The following is a 19,530-nucleotide window of genomic DNA, read 5'->3' as shown; positions in this document are numbered from 1 at the left end:
CTCTTAGGAATTAGTTTTCTTCTGGTGATATCGGTGCTAAATGTTCTAGTTTGAGGAGGTGTCAGCTTTTAGTTATAAACATGCCTTCTTTATAACACTTTTACAGGTAATTTTTCCTACAAGAAAAATTTATCTATAAGCAGATAAATTTTACCTGCCCATTTCTTGCCCCAAACTGAAAATAGAAAATAAGCCACAATATAGATAGGTCTAGAACCCAAGGGACTTTTCCTGCATTGACCGAAATAATAGGAGGAAAAAAGATTCGCTAATTAGTCTATCGTTAACATATTTTTAAAAATAATATCTAACTCTTTTAGTTGTAAATTCTAAAAACCTGTCCTGCAAAGTGGCAGAGGTGGTTGAGAACAGTGACCAAACTTCGGAGGATGACGAAAGTGAGAGCGAATGAGAATGTTGGTTAAATCTTGAAGAGTGGCCGGAAGACAGTGAACAGAAATGGATTTTGCTGTGTGACTGAAAGTTAAGGAAACAAGCCGTCATGTTCCAACCGTCTTTCACCCCAAGGATAAATTATTGCTAAGTGTCATCTTTTGGCACTGGGATTGGTAATGGTGAGAAATTCTGACTTGATTTAAAAATGGGCTGAAGATGTGAGACTCTCTGAGGAGGGCGGGAGCAGAGACGGAAAGCTCCAGTCTAGCACAAGCCCAGCTCCCGCGGGCTGTCCTCATTGCCTCTGTGAAGCCCGTCCCGACACGCTCCAGTTGAGTGACCAAGAGCACACCGTGGCTTCGGGTAATGAACGGTACTATCTGGAGCTAGTCTCTTTGTTCCTTTCATTTAGACCTAAACGTTTGGGACTTTCCTAAAAACTTGGTCTTGTGCATATAAATTGAAGTTTTTGTCTTACAAATTCATACTCAGTGCTTAACAGACCCTTTCAACCATGAATTGGGGTTGAACATTACTGCCTGTGTACTAATACTTCTAGTATTCTTAAGATATTGATAGCTACTCCGAGTAAGTTTATTCTGTATGAAGAGATAGTGCAGGGATAGGAATGGGGTTGCCTCAGCAACACTAGCCAGACTCAAGACTGTCTTGGAGGTACACTTCCGCTTCTGAAGAACCCCCTGAACCTGCGGGGTCCTGAGTAAATGGAACAGAAGTTCCTCTTCAGTAGGACCTGTGGGGTGCCTGCAGGTAATTCTCAGAACCCCTAAAACACCCATGACCCCGTTCTGGGTGAGGCCGTGTCACCCAGGATCCCAAGAGTAGCAGGAGGAATGTGTATTGTCGTTACCCCGTCAATGTGAGAATGGCCAGAGCCTGACTTTTCACGTTAATTGGCAGTTAGAAAGGTGAGCTGCTGGCAGACTGCAGCCCTGCCCAGAAGCGGGAAAGCACGCTGATAGAACATGACTCTTGTGACTGCCCCTGAGGTCTTTATTCCTTTTGTATATCAGAAAGTACGGATGCTCAAGTTTGTGGATGTCCCGGGCATAAGCCACTGCTCGAATGAGAGTTAAACTCTGTCACCAGGCTGTCCTGTGAGCAGGTTTGGATCATACTCTGGCTCAGTTTCCTCATCTGTAAAATAAGACCTGCTCACGCGCAGCCTTGCCTCAGGAGGTGGCTGCAGAGGGCTGGGGTCGCGGCCTCCGTTCCACGCAGGGGCTCTGGGACGGCCAGACCGCTGTCCTTTGGTGGGAACATGTGACGTCCAGCCTGGACAGCTGCCAGGAGCACATCCTTGCCGTGGCACGTGTCAAATTGTCACATGAAGCAGAGTGATGATTTTCCTTTTTCTTGGCTAAATCGGCTCTTCAGGAAGTAGGAAGTTCCGGTGTCTCTGCTGGCAAAGGTTTTGACTCCACGGAGCTCTTTTGATGTCTTCGTCTGATGTCGGTCTCTGTGGATACGGCTTTTGCTCCCGCTGGGGAGGCCTTCCAGTAGGTGGCCAAGCCTGAGCTGCACTGGCTCTCCTGGTGGTTGTCGGCCACCTGCCGTTTATGCTCGATTGTATCGTCTCTTTTGTAAAATATAGCAAATAATAATAGCAAGTAATAGAGCTGCACAAATGTGTTTCCCATGTACAAATGGTGGGAGGTCCTGCTCTCAAAGAAGATGTAATGTCATTACCCCTTAAATGTGGAGGGAAAGGCTCCCCGCTTTGTGTAGTTCCCAAAGAGCTAGATGTGGGGGTGGAAGGCTGTACCGTAAACTAATCTTTGTTTCTTTTTTCAGATGGTTGTATTTACTCTTTGAAGTTCTGAATAACATTTTGTAGGATGTAAGACAGTGACTTGTGAAATGTAAACGATTACTAATTGGTTTTTCGTTCTATTAATATGTACTGATTTCATGTTTTGGGAAAATTTCTGAAATGCAAGGTAAAAGAACTTTTGTCTATGCTTCTAAAATTGCTCACATAATTAGCTGTGTGATGTCTTTTGCAGCATATCAATAAAATTACAATGTTTTCACAGACATGTTACTTTTTACCTTTTTTAGAGAGTATTTTCTCTTAGTTCTCAATGCAGAATAGACTTATTCATCATGCTTTCTGGTTTGACCGAAATGCCAGTGAAGGCTGTTGGGGAGCCTGCGATGCTGACCACTGATCACAGTGTCCCTCGTGGACACACGGGCCGAGTGGTTCCCAACAGTCAGCTCTGCCGCGGGGGCCTCGACGTTCAACCTGGATAGACCTGCCACGCGCGTCCCAGGTTAAATATGGGGGAGGCAGTACTTTTGGGAGGAGGGTGGGTAAGTAGTAAAAGATTTGTAGTTCAATATTTTAAAAACCTATTTCAATCAAAGCAAAAGTTTCACCAGTTTCATATAAGAAATACGTGTGCCTCGTTGGTCACTGAGTTAAGGAATACCCTTTATTTGAGTAGGCGCGGTGTGCCCCTTGGTAAAGAGTCGCCGCCGTGACGGTGGCAGTTTTGATTCTGGCCTCCCCTGCCATCAGCCCTCTGTTAGATTACATCTTCACCTGCTAACTTCGCAAGCACCATCACTTCTCCCATCTAGAACCCCCACCCCACACCTCAGAGAATTAAGGATATCTTAAAAAGTATCGGTATTACAAACATCTGAATACACTTTTTTATTAAGAAAAACATCAGGAAGAAATAACCACAAATATCGCTTACAAAAATAAATTTGTCACAGCTTGGACTTGGCTCCAGGAGATAGCTTGTTACTCTGGAGCTTCCTCAGGCGGGACGACTTCCATAAGCATCTGAAGGTACATGGTGATCGGCTCTGGGGTAAAAATCAAAACGTGCAGTTAGGAAACTGTAACTAAATTAGTTCGCCTTGCTTACAGGTGAGCAGTAATGTTGTTATTACTCCATGGTGGTGTGTTCCCTGTTAGAGCCTGTGCTGGGGACTCAGTGGTGGGAGGCGGTCAGAACCATCTTGGCAGCTACAGTGGTTCTTGGGCATAAGTTATTTCCCAGGAAAGCACTAGGAACCTATTTATGGCCGCCAAACAATTTATAGGAAAAATATGAATGATTCAATTACATGTATATATTCACCACTGACCAAGAGTTGAATATTTAGTCTGAAGTCACTGAAATACAGATTGTTCATTTTTTCACCTGCTTAATTCCAGCTTATTGGTTTTTGTAGGGAGCAGCTTGGCTAAATATTCTAAAGCTGAGAAATGAGACAAATTTTGTACCAATTTTCTGTCAGTATGATCAGATCCAGGTTTATTTTCAGAGGCCTGGAGGAAAATGGCTGCTTTCTTAGTAATAAATGATCTTTCCTTTCTATGGCATGGTCAGGAAGCAGGCTGTGGACCTCTGGGGGCCTGGTGAGGGTGCTCGGGGCTCGCAAGGCTTTTATGGGTGGAGTTCCATGCGGTGGACTCTGCCGTGTAGGCTCACACCTTGTGACTGTCGTACATACACAGGTGTGCTGCAGAGTCCCTTCGATGTCCTCTGGCACCACTGCTTTTTCTCAGTGAAAGTGGCTATGTACCTAAACTTTTTTTCAATTATAGTTGACCTTTAATATTATTTTATATTAGTTTCAGGTGTACCGCATAGTGGTTAGATATTTATATAACTTATGAAGTGATCACCCCAATAAATCTAGTACCTACCTGGCACTATACATAGTTATTATAATACTATCGACTGTATTCCCTATGCTGCACTTTACATCCCCGTGACCATTTTGTAACTACCAGTTTTTACTCCTTAATCCCTTCACCTTTTTCATTCAGCCCCACAAAGCCCCTCCCGTCTGGCAACCATCAGTTTGCTTTCTGTATCTATGAGTCTGTTTCTGTTTCTTTACTTATTTTGTTCTTTAGATTCTACATATAAGTGAGATCATATGGTATTTGTCTTTCTCCAACTTATTTCACTCAGCATACTGCCCTCTAGGTCCATCCATGTCGCAGATGGGTACCTGAACTTTTAAACAATTGTCTTAAGGTAGATGAGGAGCCAGAATTGCTGAGTGGAAAGCAAGAGCAGTGACCTTGACATTAGAAGGCTTGGGTCCTCATCTCAACTTGTACTTTCTGGGTGTATCTGGGATGCTGCTGAGCATCTCAGATGATGTCTGTGCATCAGGCAAAAAGAAGGTGGTGTTCTAGAGGTCAGATGCACAACAGTGAGAACATACTCATCTCTACCGAACTGTATTCTTAAAAAAGGTTAAGATAGTAAGTTTTATGTTATGTGTATTTTACAATTGAAAAAAAAAATAGTGCTCTTCCTCTTGTTACAGCAATTGATAGGAACAAAAGAGGAAGCCACAGGTGGACCCCAGAGGTGTTACACTGAGGGTAAGGGGTCATGTGTCCTTGCAGAGGAGGTGAAATTTGCTAGCTGCCTGAGATCCTGTGATAAAGTCTTGATATAATCAAGACAGATGTGGTTGCAGGATGCCGGGCCCACCTGTGCTTCACTGACAGCAGAACCATCCCTCTGTTACTTACTTGAGATTTTCTGAGCCCATCCAAACTTATAGTGGACAAAAAGGAAGTAAAATATAATGCCGCTCAGCATAAATAGCACACAGTAGAGATACTCCCATGCGGGTTGGGTGATGATTGGGGCCAAAACCAGATACATGGATACGAATGTCACCAAGATGGGGATGAAAATGGGCACCTGTAAGCAAAACAACGGTGTCATAATTTAGCCACGTGTGTGAGTTTTCTTCTTGACATTTTTCATTCAAGACCAAAACATTGATATAAAAAGAATATAATGAACTCAATGTTCCCTTCTTCCAGTTTCAATAATATTTTGGCCAATCTTACTTCATCTACTCTTTTTTTTTTTTTCCTTTTCTCTACTATATAAAGAAAATGCCAGACTTTGTGTCGTTTTACCTGTAACTTTTCAGTATATATCTCTAAATGGCTTTATGTTTTTGACATGTTTATTCCCTCCCCTTTTTTATCTTGTCATGGATGCGTTGTAGGAATTGGATGATTTAACCTATACAGTGTCTTAATTCTAGCTTTGCCTGGTAACTTGATCCTTTATCCCTCATATTTTCCGTAAGCTGGTGGTTAGATCCGGAGGCAAGAACCCTTCCTGGTTAGAGTTTGTACCACATCAGGAAGAACTTAATGTCTGACTGCCCCACCTTTGAATCTCTGAGGTCAGTCAGTTTCAGGGGTAGGAGAGGAACTCAGTTCCACCAGATCTGGATTCATCAAGCCACGCAGGGAGGTGGGAGGCAGCCCAAACGGATTGCAAATGTGACCGTTAGTGGTTGCACAGGAATGGGGTTGGGGCCAGAATTCAGAAGTCGCCATCAGTTTATGAAGAGTAAGTATTTGCTTTAGAGATAGTAGAACTGTCATAACTAGATATCTTGCTCTGGTTAGACAGGTCACAGGTATTCTTGGTAATAAGTAATTAGACGGCTAATTGGGTCATAAACTATAATATGAAATGAATTAAAGAGCAAACTCCACTCTAAAATATGATAGTCAAGAGGAAAATACAGTCAGGTTGGAAATAGTATTCCCCTAGAATTTACGTGATCTCTAATTCATTTCAAGAAATCAAAGGCACTTGTGACATTGGGGGCACTACACCTACCTTGATAGGCCTTTCCAGTTCTTTCCTTGTGAACCTCATCACAATCAGTCCTAGAATCGTCATGCCATAAAATAGCCATGCAGCAAAACTGAAGTAGTTGACTAATGAGTTTATATCACCAGGGATGATATAAATTATTGTTATGATACCCTAGGAGAAAGAATGAATTCTTAGGTCATTGGTACATAAAAACATCATTCTTATCACTTATCACTTTACAGGAGACTGATGAAGTAGTTTTTCCTGTGGATAAACAGTTGAGCATGAAAGAAACCTCCCGTGTATATTTGGGTTTAACTAAATATATGGCACTGGTAAGTGTTCTCTTTGAGGCCTAATGGAAAGGACTTGAAAAATTTGCGACTCTCCGCAGCTGTGATTTTAAGAAGGGGAAAAAACCAATTATGTGTGTATATTGCACCAGCCTCTCAATTATGAATTTCCCTCCCAGAGAGTTTTCATCATGGGAAGGGCCCTGGTCTTGACCTGCATTAGCTGCACCTTATAATTCCTTGTAATTCTGGGTCAGTTTCCTCATCTTCAGAGGGAGTAGATGGACAGAGAGAGCAGTGGTCCTCTGAGGGTGGGAGGTGGAGTCTGGCCTTGAGTCTAGTGTGGACGATCTGAGGTACCCAAGACAGTTGCACACAGCCGAGGAATATCCCTCACCGAGAAACTCCAATTAGAAGATGTCAAAGGGCCATTACTGCACAAGGGCCTCCTGACTTCTAAATTATTGGACCCTAAATGAGAAGCTGTTGTCAGTATCCACCTTGTGAAATGCCTTATTCTTCTTCCCTGTAAATTGGTGGGGTTTTGTAGTTTGTTACTGGGGACCCAGGACATAGAAATATATATGTAAGAAGTGTAGAGAGTACAGGCTTGGAAGATTCAAACAGAGTGTCTCATGGATAAATTCAGAACAAGGAGCAGAAGTTGGGTAAACTGTTTGAATTGTCTCGGGCCTTTTTATATGCCTGTTTCATGTTGAGGACTAAGGGAACCTGGGTCATTTGAAAACCACTGGGCTTAGCAATATAGGTTTACTTTACCATCCAAACTGAGGGACCCTCTGCCTTTAAGGGGGTGTTTCCACGGCGGAATTCATACTTACGTAAAAGATAATGGCAGGGGCTGGAGTCAGGCGCTTGACGCTGATGTAAGAGAGCACTTTAAGCATGTGGCCTTCCCGGCCTGCAACATAAACGAGTCTGAAAAAGCAGTAATACAGAAGTCAGGTGATGAGAGTGCAGGCTGCTGAACCAGCACTGAGCAACTGATTTCTCAGCTTCACTGCTGGACATCTTGCTCTGGTTAGATAGGTCACAGATATTCTTGATAAAGAGAAAGACTGAGCTGTGACCCTGGTGTCTTCGGGTAAGAGTCTGGCCTCTGGAGGTGGGTGAGTTTTGAGTTTTGGAGAAGTGAGCTGGTTGGATGCACCTGAGAAAAATGCATCTTTGAGCAATGGAGTCATCTAAGGGTGGGAGGGGGAAGGTGGGGATGGTTTGAGGAGGCCCTTTCAAGGGGGAGATACCTGATCTGAGTCCTGGAAGATATGCAAGAAACGTGTAAAAAAAAAAAAAAGTGTAAAAAGTAGTCCAGAGTCAATGGCCCCCAGTGCTTGGAGCACCTGACAGAAACAAACACAGAAGTGCTGTGCACATCCTAAATCCAAGCTGTACAAAATTCACATATTTTTAAAAACACAAATTAAGGGAGAGTCAGCAGATGCAAACAAGTGGCCTAGTTATCCCTAAGAACTGGTGATTCAGTAATCTGAATATGTTTAAAACGTTAGAGAAAAAGGAAAGAGCTAAAGAATTTTCAAAAAATTAAAAAGTTACTGTAATTAAAAATTTAATGGTTAATTAGATGCAAGTGGAAAAATATATCAGAAGCTGGACCTGAGTATAAAGCATAGAAAAATGAAAAATATGGACAGGAAATTAATAGGAGAAACAGGAAAAAGCTCAAATCCATTGGAAGGACAAATTTAAAGAACAGCAGAGAGCTTTCACAGAATTGAGAAGCAGTGAGCCTTCAAATTGAACCCAGTTCTAGAAGAATAAAAACATACCCAGATATAAACCTAGTGGAAGCAAAAAAGAAAAATTAGAACTACTGAGTTTAAAAGATTATAACATTTGGACAATCAGAACAGCAGCAGACATGAGAAGTCATTTTTTCAGTGATGAGGGAAATGTATTTCTGGATTAGAATTCTGAGTAAACTGTCAAGACTACTGGCAAAATAAACACATTTTTAGATAAGTAATAGCTATAAGACATTGGCTGTTTTCTAATCTTCATTGGAAACTATTAAAAAGTCTACAACAGAAAAATTGAACTCAGAAGTTGTTGATTGAAGAAGCAACCTTAAGGAAACAGCTGTAAAACTTGCTGGTATGTATATAAGTATTGGATTTAAAATTTTTGTCACGATAAACTTTTATATTTTTAAATTTTATTTTATTTTTTTTAGGCGAGGCAACCCTTGGTTGACCTCACAGATTGTGAGGACCTCATTAGCTTACAATCTCTTATTTATTGTTTACTTTTTACACCTACAGCACCTGTTCTTCCTTGGTGGTCTCCCATCCAAGTACTAACCAGGCCCAACCCTGCTTAGCTTCCAAGATCAGGCTTGTTCAGGGTAGCATGGCCAGAGGCTCTTTTTTTAAGAAGAGTGGGTTTTTAAACAAGATGTAGCTGATACACTAGACAGTGTGAAGAGCCCATGTAAGAGGGGGAAGATTGAGATACTGATGCACTATTAAATATTCATGTGAAAATTTAAGGGTAATTACTGAAAGAATAGAAGTAGAACTTCCACATCAACAGAAGAAAATAAAGAATAAAGGTAATTTGATGGGTAATAAGTCAGAATAAGATTTTTTAAAAGCCAGGAAAACACAAAGGAATGTGTTAGAAATTAATCCGGCTATAGCAGTAACCACATTAAACGTGATCAGATTCAGCTTGCTCGGCTAGAGACTCATGGGTGGGAATTGTTGAAAAAGGCACAAGCCACAGTCCAATAACACAGAGTTTGAAGATGAAAGGGATGAGACATGTTACCAAAAATAGCCTAAGGACAGCTGATTGAGCAATTATCAATATCAGAAAAAAGAGCATTTCGGCAAAAAGAGGGAGAGTTCCTACTGAAAAAGGGAATGGTCTACCAAGATACAAAAATGGGAAAATTCACTATGAGAGTGGAAGATTTGAATAGTCAAGGTACCAGCTTACTGTTAAAAAAAAAAAAAATCTAGAAGTTAATAGGATACATGTTATTTTCAAGACCACATGAAACATTTATAAAAATAGCAGTAAACCCTAAGAGAAGTCTTAAAATTTCCAAAGAAGTGATAGCATAAGGATCACACATTCTGACTACAATAAAATTCAAAGTCAGGACTACAAAGGCCAAAAAGGCCCATTCATATTTGAACTTCGTAAAGATATGAACACGATGCTTACTTAATTCCCAGAACAAGTCAGTAAAAATGAGAGGAAAGAGGTTTCTAGATGGAGAGGGGAGACTCGGACTCAAGATGATGCTGTAATTCACTCTTTAAATCCCATCAGTTCTCCACAAATCAGTATATAAACTCCATGCATTCAAATGCAAGCAGGACTTTTGGAACTGGACAAGATTATTGTGAGTGCATTTGGAATGCTAAACAGGCAAGAAGTATGACATGGGAGCATCAGTCCTGTCAGATTTTATGTTTCTGAAGCTGTGAAATGTATAATAAGTGTGATAGAAGCAGAGAAAAAGACCTATGAGTGAAACAAAGTGAATCAAGTACATTGGGAATGATAATGGTGGCATTTCAAACCAGTAGGGTAAAGGGTGGACTACTCAATAAGAAATACTGGGACAACAGGTAAAGGTTTTGGGAAAAAAATTGAGATTTATATCTCACATCAAAATACATGCCTGATTGATTGAAGAGCTAAAGTAAAACACTAGAAGAAAACATAGGAGGGTATTCATGAAAAGAGAGAGGAAAGATTGTGTAATATAGAAAACTCAGAAGCCAGTAAGCAAAGATCTTAGACCCTGTAAAAATTGTATCCAACATAATTTAATATAGCACAAGTCCCTGTCCAACCCCTAAGCTGCACAGGTACAGAACTATACAAAAGTGATGCAAAATGGATCATATGTCTAAATAAATGCAAAAGATAAACCTATAAAACTTCTAGGATAACACAGAAGAGAAAATCTTTGTGCCTTTGGGTTGAGCAAAGGTTCTTAGATATGACAGCAAAAGCATGACACGTGAAAAAATTTGATAAACGACTTTGTCAAACATTGGTATTTCAAAAACACCATTAAGAAAGTGAGACGACAAGCCACAGACTGAGAGAAAACATATGCAAATCAGATACCTGATAAAGGACTTGTATCCAGAATATATGAAGAACTTTTACAACTCAATAACAAGATGACAAACAACCCAATTTTAAAGATGGACAAAAGATTTGAGTAGATATTTCACCAGAAGATATATGATTAGCTAATAAACACATGAAAAGAAGCTTGGTATCATTAGTCATTAGAGAAATGCAAACTAAAATTACAATGACATACTTATACCCACTAGAATGACTAATAATCAAAAAGATAATACCAAGTGTTGGTGAGGGTGTGGAGAAACGAACTCACATGCACTGCTTACAGAAATTAAAGGGGAACAGTCACGCAGTTTCTTGAAAAATTAGTCAAAATTACAATATGACCTAGCAGTTCTATTCCAAGGAGTTTGCTCAAGGGAAATGAAAACATATGTCTACACAAAGACATATACGTGAATGTTCATAGCAGAGTTGTTCATGAAAGCCCAAACTGGAAACAATGCAAACATTTGTTAACTGGTGAATGGAAAAACAGAATGTAGTATAGCCATCTAATGGAATCAATTAAAAGGACTGAACTGATACATGCTACTGCATAGATGAAACTCAGAAATAATATGCTAAGTGAAAGCCAGATACAAATAACACGTATCATTCCATTTAGATGAAATGTCTAGAAAAAGCAAATTATTGACACAGACGCAGATCTGTGGTTGCCTAGAACTGGAGGTGAGAGTGGGAATTAACTACAGTTAGGCATGAGGGGACTTTCTGGAACGATGGAAATGTTTTAGAATTGGATTGTGGTGATGATTGCAGAGCTTTACAAATTTACTAAAATCATTGAAATGGGGAATTACAAAGTGAGTTTTATGGTATTTATACCTCAATAGAGATGTTAAAATTGTGTTTCTATGTGCTAGTAACAAACTCTTAGAAACACATTTTTTTACATTTTAAAAAATACCACTTACAATAGCATCAAAAATATGAATTGTTTTGGGATAAATCTGCAAAATGTGTACAAGAACTATATACTGAAAAGTAAATTTTCTTTTTAAAGAAAGACCCAAATAAATAGCCCATGCCCATAGATTGGAAGAGCCAATACTTTCAAGGTGGCAGTCCTCTTCAAATTGATTTATAGGTTCAATGCAGTCCTGATCCAAGTCCTCAAAGACTTTTTTTTAGAAATTGACAAGATGATTCTAAAGTTCATGTTGAATCTAGTACAGCTAAAATGCTTTTGAAGAAGTAAAATTGCAGGACTAGTACTGCCTGTACTCTGATACAGCTTTAGAAGAATGATTTTGCGATTCGTATTTTATTTTTTTAAAGTGTGTAAGTGGCAATTTCACTCTCAGAAATATGTCTACTTAGAATATTGGACAACTAGTCAAAAACATGTGTTTGAGAATGTTCTCTGCATCAGTGTTTATGAAAACCACTCTCACCTAGCCTGTGAGTGGAGGTTGTGTTAAATTATGCCACTTCGTGAGGTAGAATGTGACATGGCTGTTAACTGTCTCTGGCTAATAGGATCTAGAGAGTTGGCAGGGCTGGCAAATTATGCCCATTCATGTAAATAAAGTGTTAGTGGAACATAACCAGAGCTGTTTGCTTTTGGGCTACAAAGACAGAGTTGAGTAATTGTGACCGACTTACATGGCCTTAAATACTCACTATCTGGCCCTTTAAGGAAAAGTTTGCCAATCCCCGGTTAGATTAGGTGAAAAAACGTATGAAGTGGAAAGTACTACACGTAAACCAATGCCTCTCCCACCTTGTGTCACCAGACTCTGCCTAGTGCTGGAGTTGGCAGCATCGTTCTACTCGATGAGAAACCGAGGCCCTCACTTTGGTGGGGCCAGCAATGTTCAGGGCCAGTGCACAAACTTGTCCACGCTTTCTCCTCCCTTCCCTGGACTTCAGGTTTCCTGCTTGAGCCATGAGGGATTTGGCCTGGCAGAGCCCATAGGATTTTAGCTCTGAGGCTTGTCTTCCTCAAGTGTGAAATGGACTCTGGTGCCCCCTGCCCCCAAGGGTGAGTGCTGGAGGGGGGGGGTCCCCTACCTGCCCGCTGTAAAGCAGCACCCGTTAGCAGCACCGATGGTTGAAAATGCCACAAAGACTGGAATGACCCAGGAGGCTGGATAGAGAACACGGTCACCAAACGTCTAGTGAGAGAAGTGAGATGAGTCCTGAGGGTCTTGCACAGCCCCCAAAAACCACGGGTCCCAAGAAAGCCACTGTGCTGTCCCAGAGGGCCTAGGTCCCCCACCACCAACCCCTCGCTCTTAGTTGGGCACAGAATCTGACTCCTCGTGGAGAGGAAAAGTAGAGAACCACTCGGGAGGGAAATATGGGGCCTTTTCTCCTCTTCGAGTATCTCAGTAGCTTCTGATGGTAACAGATCTCTCATCCACCTCTCCCTGTCATAATCCTCAGCCATCTCAATGTCACGTGACACCCTGGCCTCTCACTTCTTCGGCTCCCTCACTCAGAAAGACCTTGTTCTCTCTCCCATCTCGGCCCCATGACCTCATCATAACCAGGACTGCCTCTCCCCATGCTCCCCATCCTCGTCACCTGTCTGTTTCTACTTTGTTTCCTGTCCGACCCCAACGCTCAAGGCCCCCAGCACATGGACCCGCCCACCTTGTCCACTCTCCCTCACACCCACCCCGCTCGCTCCCGCTCTCGCTCCCGCTCCCCTCCTTACACGGCTTGAATTCCGCAACCCATTGTAACGCCCTCCTTCAGTGATTCCCTTGCACTTTCTCTCGCTGATACTTGTCTGTCAAAACCCCAGCCCCGGTCCGACTCCACTCTGTGCCTGCGCCCAGGCTGGGGCGTGCTGGGAAAGCGGAAACGTCCACCTTGCTGCTGGTGGCTTTGGTGCGGCCCTAACCTGGTCACACTCCCCCCCCTGTCTCCTAGACAGTTACTGCCCTCCTCTCCTGTGAGTGTGCTTCAGCTCGAGCATTAATAACTGGCCTGTCCCTTTCCCACAGAACACAGCAGAGCCCCTCCCGCAGAGCCCCGGGCACTCACCACAGCCACCGCCTGTGACTGCAGGAGCTCGGTCGCAGACATTACAGTGAAGTAGGACACGTTCATGAGGATGTAGCACACTGTTACCAGCGGGATCCCGATGATGATGGCCAGGGGCAGGTTTCTGGGAGGGGCAGGAACCCGGGGACCCACGGGCAGACCAAAGAATCCCTTGAGATAGACTCACAACATCGTTTTTCTTTAGTCTTTTCTCCCCATCGACCCTGGCTGGCCCTCCATGGTAGGCTGGGGGGACAGCTGTCCTTCCTGAGGCCCACCCACGCAGGGGACCTCTGAAACAGCAGAGTCTCCCTGGGGACATATGGCATTTTTTCAGATGAACTCTCCCTCTCTCAGACTCCAGCACAGTAAAATTGAATTGCTTATGAAGCAAAATAAGCCAGAGATAGTCAGAGTTCTTCCTCTCAGAAACCATTCCACTCTCCAGAAGCAAACCTAACTCTAACGGGTGGAAATGAGCTTATAGGAAACCATCCGGTGTCTGGAAGGGGTCTGAAATAATGGGAGGAAGCGGAATAATGGGAGAAGAGAAATATGTTTGCCTGTCTATTGTCTCCTGCCTTGACTCAGTTTTCTTACCTGAAAGGGTTTCTAAGTTCTTCCGTGATATAATTGAGTTGATTCCTAGAGAAAGAAAAGTCACATGAATCATATAATTTGCTAAGATTGTGAAACACAAAATAATAAATGTTGGCCTTGTTTAAGATTCTCCACCATAGAGAAAATTCTCCCACAGACCTCCGGGGCGATTTCTTTCAGAGAATGCCCTGGCGATGGTGGACCTACAAAGACCTGTGCATCTGCTTGCTGGTAATCATGTGAATTTTTAAGAATTATTGGGAGTAATGAGTCCCCAAAGGACTTTGAAAAACTGGAAAATTCTTTGTCTGAAAAGAGAGTGAAACCTGCAGATGCTTTACGGGTCGTGGATGGCCACACATTTTCCTTAAAGGACATAAACAGAATTGCATTGACGAAACCCAGCATTTTCAAGGTGGAAATGCAACTGCTGCTGAATGTTCTTGCCTTGTGAAGTGTCTGGGCAGCCAGCCCTGACCGCCTGCAGAGCGGCGGAGTCTGTATGTGTCTGCTGAAGCTTCTGGTACAGCACCTGCTCACAGGCTACTCTGTCAAGGGCCGGTGCCACATGAGGGACTGAGAAAGGGGCAGGTGTCTCTGTGTCTCTGGGTCTGAGAACAGAAGGGTGGGGGGTGGGGTGCTAAATGAGAGAGAGAGGAGAAGGTGAATTTTAGGGTCCCACCAAACTCTAGAAAGAAGAAGTCATTGCTTTCCACACGGTTTCGGTTGAGATAGCCTGAATAACCCACAAGCAGATGTGTGCCGTCTAAGACGTGCCTTACCATCCGTCGTATGCCCAGAGTCCATTATAAAATGCCAGACTGATGGCTCCCACAGACAGTTTTGCGCCATCAAAAGAATTTTCAAAATTCCTTGTATTTCCTGTAATTAAGCCAGACAGTGAATAGTGGGTGTCAGCTGACCAGAGTGGGACTTTGTGTCATCTCCATGTGAAAGAAGATTTATGACCTCAGGTTATTAAGCAAATTCTGAGAAGTTGGAAAAACCAAGGATTCTTTCTGTTGAGTTCCTGCCTTAGAGATACGCTTAGTAGCAAAATCTCCAGATCCTGTGACATGCAGCGCCCACCCCCATCCCGCTGAAGGTCACCTTGGGCCAGGAGGACAAGTCCGCTGATTATGATGATGGCCACGATCACCAGCTTGGACGCTGTGAACACATTCTGGACGTAGCTGCCCAGCCGCACGCTCATCGCATTCACCGTGGTGATGAGCACTGGGAAGGGGGACAGCATGCTGTGTCTGGGGGCTCCACATCTCCAGTCTTAAGGCCCTGGAGGGAGGCTCTTTTCTATCCCCCCAGCCTCCCCTCTCTGCCACCGTGTTCATCAAATGCACCTGATGATGACCTTTGAGCTCTAGAGTGATGGCGAAGCAGCCAGGCCCCAGCCAAGCACTGCCCTGCAGACAGTCTGCAGCCACACCTCCCTGACAGCTCCCACACCCACAGAGCAGAGACAGCAAAGGGCGACAGGCTTTGGGCCTCTGCCAGACCCTGCCCTGCGTCTCACCTCCCTGCAGGCCCACTCGGCCACTATCTGGATGTGCAGGAGTTGAGGCTAGAGTGTCCCCACCCCATCTGCGCCAAGTCTTTTCTGACCCCTGCCCAAGGTTTCGGATTTGGGTACTCACAGATGGCAGCAGCAGCCAGGCATTTAACCACAATTTCAGGAGGCTCACAGCCTGCGTAGAAGGGCGCAGATGCGTACTCAGAAAAGCTGAGACAAATGATGGCGAAGGATGAGGGCTTCATGACGAACAAGCTGGTCCAGGAAAAGAGATAGGCAGGGATGGGGCCGAAGGCCTCCATCAGGTAAGGGTATTCGCCCCCCGACTTGGTGATCATCGTACCAAGCTCTGCAAAGCATAGAGCACCTGGAACACAGAGAAGAGGGGATCCCGGGCCCCTGGTGAGGTGTCGCCCTAGGAGAGAGAGCCTTCCGTCTGGGGGCCATGCTCCTCAACTCTAGGGGCCTCCTTCCCTCTGGGGGTCCCACCACAGTGCTCTCTCATTGGACTGTCCTGAGTTCTGGCCATTGGACATTTCGGCACAGCCCAATTTACATCTATTTGGACATTAGCGTTGGAAGGGACCCCAGCAGCAGAAAGGCCAGGGACAGTGCTCAGATAGCCCGCCCTCACATTCAACAGGAGACTTGGCCAGGGTGCGGCATCTTTGTTACCCAGTGTCGCAAGTATCCCACAGGCCGCCCAGATGATGAGACAGGGCCCCACGGCTTCCGTGTAGCTGATCACAGACTTCGGGGAAATGAAGATTCCTGAGCCGATGATGGTGCCCACGATGATGCAGATGCCGCTGAGCAGGCCCACCTCGGATGTGGAGGAAGGAAGGAGGGTTAACGCCGCACTGGATCCAGCTCAGACGGCCAGCTGCAGCCTTGTCCAGCTGCTGCCCTGTCCCTCCCTCCCTCCCTCCCTCGGGTGTGGCCAGCGCAGCCCCAAGCAAACCCCTCTCATCTCAGGCGCTTTCACCCGGTGCTGTTGCAAGAGTAACACCAGGATTGTAACCCAGGGCTGTTGCTGGGGCTTTGCTCATACGAAGTCCACAGCCTCAGGAGTCGGGTATGCCACTCGTACCCATTTCACAGATGAGAAAAGGAAGGCAAAGAAAGCTTAAGTCCCTGTCCATGGTTATACAGCCAGTGCGGGTAGACCTGGCTCAGGTCCCGCATACCAACACTGCCCTTACCACCCTGGACAAAGGGGCTCAGGTGGCAAAGCCTGATTTAGCAAGCCATCTCCAATGAGAAAGGCTCTAGAAACATGTTTCTTAGTTTGGCAGAGCAGGATGGAGCTTCTACCCCAGAGCTAAGAGCGAAATCAGGGATTGGGGTGCCGGCCGGGGGTGTCACAGGGTGGGGTGGGAAGTGAGCAATGGAGGCCTCCAGGGACAAACACTCAGGGGCTGTGAACTTTCTCTGATGCCATTTTCAAGGGTATGAGCTTTCTCAGACACACACTGTCTGATTCCTTTCCTGTGAGGGTCCAGAATGGGCAAAACTAAGCTGCAGGGAAAGAGCTCAGGGTGGGGGCCCGACTGGGAAGAGCAAGAAGAAACTTTCTGGGGTGATCAGTTTGTTGAAATTCATCTAACTGAACACTGAAGAGCTGCGCGCTTCACTGTATGTAAATTATGCATGAATCAAGAAAGAAAACCACTTTTTTAAAGGAAGAAAATGTCTGATCCAAGCCCCTCAGAAGCCACCAGCCTGATTTCTGGAGCATGAGGTGAATGCGCTTCTGTTCACCTGTCTGGGTAGAGGCTGTGGTCAGGGTTAGAGCCCAAAGAACAGGGCTTGCCACGGCAGAGACACACGCACTTGAAGGAGGGGTCCCAGGGAGCAGCAGCATCAGCTTCCATTCTGGCCTCAGGGCCAAGGCGAGCTCCCAGGGCGGTCAGCCTGCCTCCTCTAGTGGCTGGGGCTGGCTCACGGATGCCTCCTTCTTCCTGCTGAGGTCTGCATTCACCCCAAGCTTCCCCGAGTTTAGGACTCGCCTGGGATTAGCTCAATTGTACTTTTTTCATGGCCTAAAGGGAGGGTGTTGCTGCCTATCAGCCAACTCCTGGGGACCCAAGGTCCCAGGCCGACCCACAGTCAAGCCATGCCACCCCCCTTGTCAATCCCCAGATCCTCCCTCCATCCACTCCCCGTGCTGCCAGGCTTGGAAGCACCTGGAGGCTCCACCCGGAGCTCGGCCCCCTGGTCTTGCTCTGGGGCCCTCACCCCTCACCCTCTGGGCTTGAAGCTCGTCCCTCCACGCTCACCCCTGTAGTTACCGTCCACACCTGGGACTAGCATTGCTCAGTGTGAGCAGCCGTTGAGTTCCTTTTTGCCTCCCCCCACCCACCAGCCAGTGCCAGTCCATCTTCCAGAAGCTCTGCCCCCACACGGCTGCAGCCCTTACCACATTCCAATTCAGAGGGATCACACCCATGTCAGACTCACCACCCCAGCTAGACTCACTAAGCAGGAATGGGAGTTTTTCATCACTAGAGGCATCCAGACATAAGAGGGACAGATATTTGGTGTAGATGCTATAGCAGGATGCGAACATCACAAGGTCCTCTCTGACTGTCCCTGAGGAGACCACCGGGCTGAGCCAACACCGGTCCCCTCAGGCCTGCCCAGTGCACAGAAGCACACTTGTATTAACTTCACGAGAATATGCTGAGCTCACTAGTGAGACAGAAAGAAGTGCAAAACATTGTTTATTCAGAGATGTACCGTACAAATCAGAGGTCCGGGGGACTTCACCACTCTGCTTCTCATTAATGCACCCCACCTGGAAGGACCTGCCCGGAAGGACGGCCTTACCTCCTTTTGGAGACTTGTGGTATTGGGTTGATTACTCTGGATCGACTTCTCATCCTCTCTCCTTTTTCTCAGGCTTGTCCCCTCCATCTTTCCTTCCTGCCAGTTCTAGGAAGCTGCGAGGAGGGCCAGGGCCTCGATCCAGCAGACGCTCTAGCAGACGAGACGCAAACGAGAGCTCAGCGAGGTCTCCCGTGGGCTGACGCACCTGGGTTGTGGAAACTGACTCCAAAAGCAGATTATTCGTGACTGTGTTAGGAAAGCACAGCTGCTGACCCCTTGGGGATAATTTGCTCAGTCCCAGGATCGGCAGCTTTTCACGACTGCTGTGCAGGCCTCAGGAATGGTGCTCCCGTGCTCTCCTGCAAACCTTTCCGGTCAGACGCCCGTTCCTAAGCCTCTGGGCTCCTAAGCCTCTGCAATGATGGGCTTGAAAATCACTCTACCTCCTTGGTCCAACTTCATTTTTTCCAAAGGAAAAAGAAGTATTTTACTTAGCAGTGAGCATTGCTGGAGTGGACCTCGTAGAAGCAAGTCCAGAGAAGGAATACTTTTCTCACAACTTCCCAAGATTAAAGCACCTCGCGCATATGATAGATCCACCATGTAGATGTTCTTCATGGAGCGATGCAAGGAATGAAAAAAATTGCTGAGGAAAATCAGTTCGAGGCTTCACTAGTTGATGGGCATGTCCTGTGCCCTTTCTCTAAATAAAGTCCCTCTCCAGTCCCTGGCCAGGGAAGCGGCAAGCCTACCCATCACCCATCACCCATTGTGAACTGCCCATCACCCATCGGCCTTACCTTCTTCTTGACCTTGCAGAGTCCAGATGCGTGCGTGCGTCTGCACGGTCGTGCCTAGGAATGGCCATGTCTTGTGCCCAGGACTAGAGGAAGCCAGCAGGTACAGAGGTCAACAAGGTAATAATTAAACTTTTTTTTTTTAAAGCAATGAAACTTGGATACACCACACAAAAAGGGAAGGATCAGGCAACCCAGTTTTTCTCCAGAAATGTTTTTGTTTTGTTCATTTGTCTAGATCAATTTTTTTTTCTTAACCAGGTTCCCCCAAATCAGCTACGGCCCATAAGGAGAAATCTCTC

The 19,530-nt window shown here is 45.1% G+C and overlaps 2 protein-coding genes across 5 annotated transcripts in view; one reads left to right on the top strand and one right to left on the bottom strand.

Moving 5' to 3' along the window:
* Window positions 1-2,454, top strand: part of TDRD12 (tudor domain containing 12) — a 67,087-nt gene extending 64,633 nt beyond the window's left edge. For all 3 annotated transcript variants that reach the window (XM_039888612.1, XM_039888610.1, XM_039888611.1), the window contains one exon: window positions 321-2,454. In XM_039888612.1, the coding sequence (XP_039744546.1) occupies window positions 321-412 (92 nt within the window). In that variant the 3' untranslated portion in view covers window positions 413-2,454. The remainder of the gene's footprint in view (window positions 1-320) is intronic.
* A 601-nt stretch (window positions 2,455-3,055) lies between these two features.
* Window positions 3,056-19,327, bottom strand: SLC7A9 (solute carrier family 7 member 9). 2 transcript variants are annotated; one of them, XM_039888618.1, is made up of 13 exons: window positions 19,232-19,327; window positions 18,432-18,581; window positions 16,278-16,425; window positions 15,727-15,969; window positions 15,185-15,310; window positions 14,857-14,956; window positions 14,075-14,119; window positions 13,475-13,598; window positions 12,494-12,597; window positions 7,168-7,264; window positions 6,054-6,203; window positions 4,934-5,108; window positions 3,056-3,237 (listed from the first exon to the last, which is right to left on the bottom strand). In XM_039888618.1, the coding sequence occupies exons 2-13, from the start codon at window positions 18,516-18,518 to the stop codon at window positions 3,173-3,175; spliced, it is 1,464 nt and encodes a 487-aa protein (XP_039744552.1). In that variant the 5' UTR covers window positions 18,519-18,581; window positions 19,232-19,327; the 3' UTR covers window positions 3,056-3,172. The 2 variants fall into 2 exon arrangements, with proteins under 2 accessions (XP_039744552.1, XP_039744553.1); XM_039888619.1 differs by having other exon boundaries at window positions 18,432-19,043; window positions 19,232-19,290.
* Between the last annotated feature and the right edge of the window lie 203 nt (window positions 19,328-19,530).

The sequence above is a fragment of the Pteropus medius genome, unplaced genomic scaffold (assembly GCF_902729225.1).
Source record: "Pteropus medius unplaced genomic scaffold, Ma_sr-lr_union100, whole genome shotgun sequence".
NCBI classification, from domain to species: Eukaryota; Metazoa; Chordata; class Mammalia; order Chiroptera; family Pteropodidae; genus Pteropus; species Pteropus medius.
This window is presented reverse-complemented; position numbering and strand designations above follow the sequence as displayed.

Bases quoted from the DNA above. Each gene is read 5' to 3' on its own strand.
- SLC7A9 (XM_039888618.1), bottom strand. From the start codon at position 18,518: ATGGAGGGGACAAGCCTGAGAAAAAGGAGAGAGGATGAGAAGTCGATC. The intron at 7,265-12,493 runs GTAGGGGACCCC...CTGCTTTTTCAG, and splicing joins TGCTGCTTTACAGCGGGCAG to ACTCGTTTATGTTGCAGGCC. The intron at 6,204-7,167 runs GTAAGTATGAAT...TCTTTCTCCTAG, and splicing joins CCCCTGCCATTATCTTTTAC to GGTATCATAACAATAATTTA.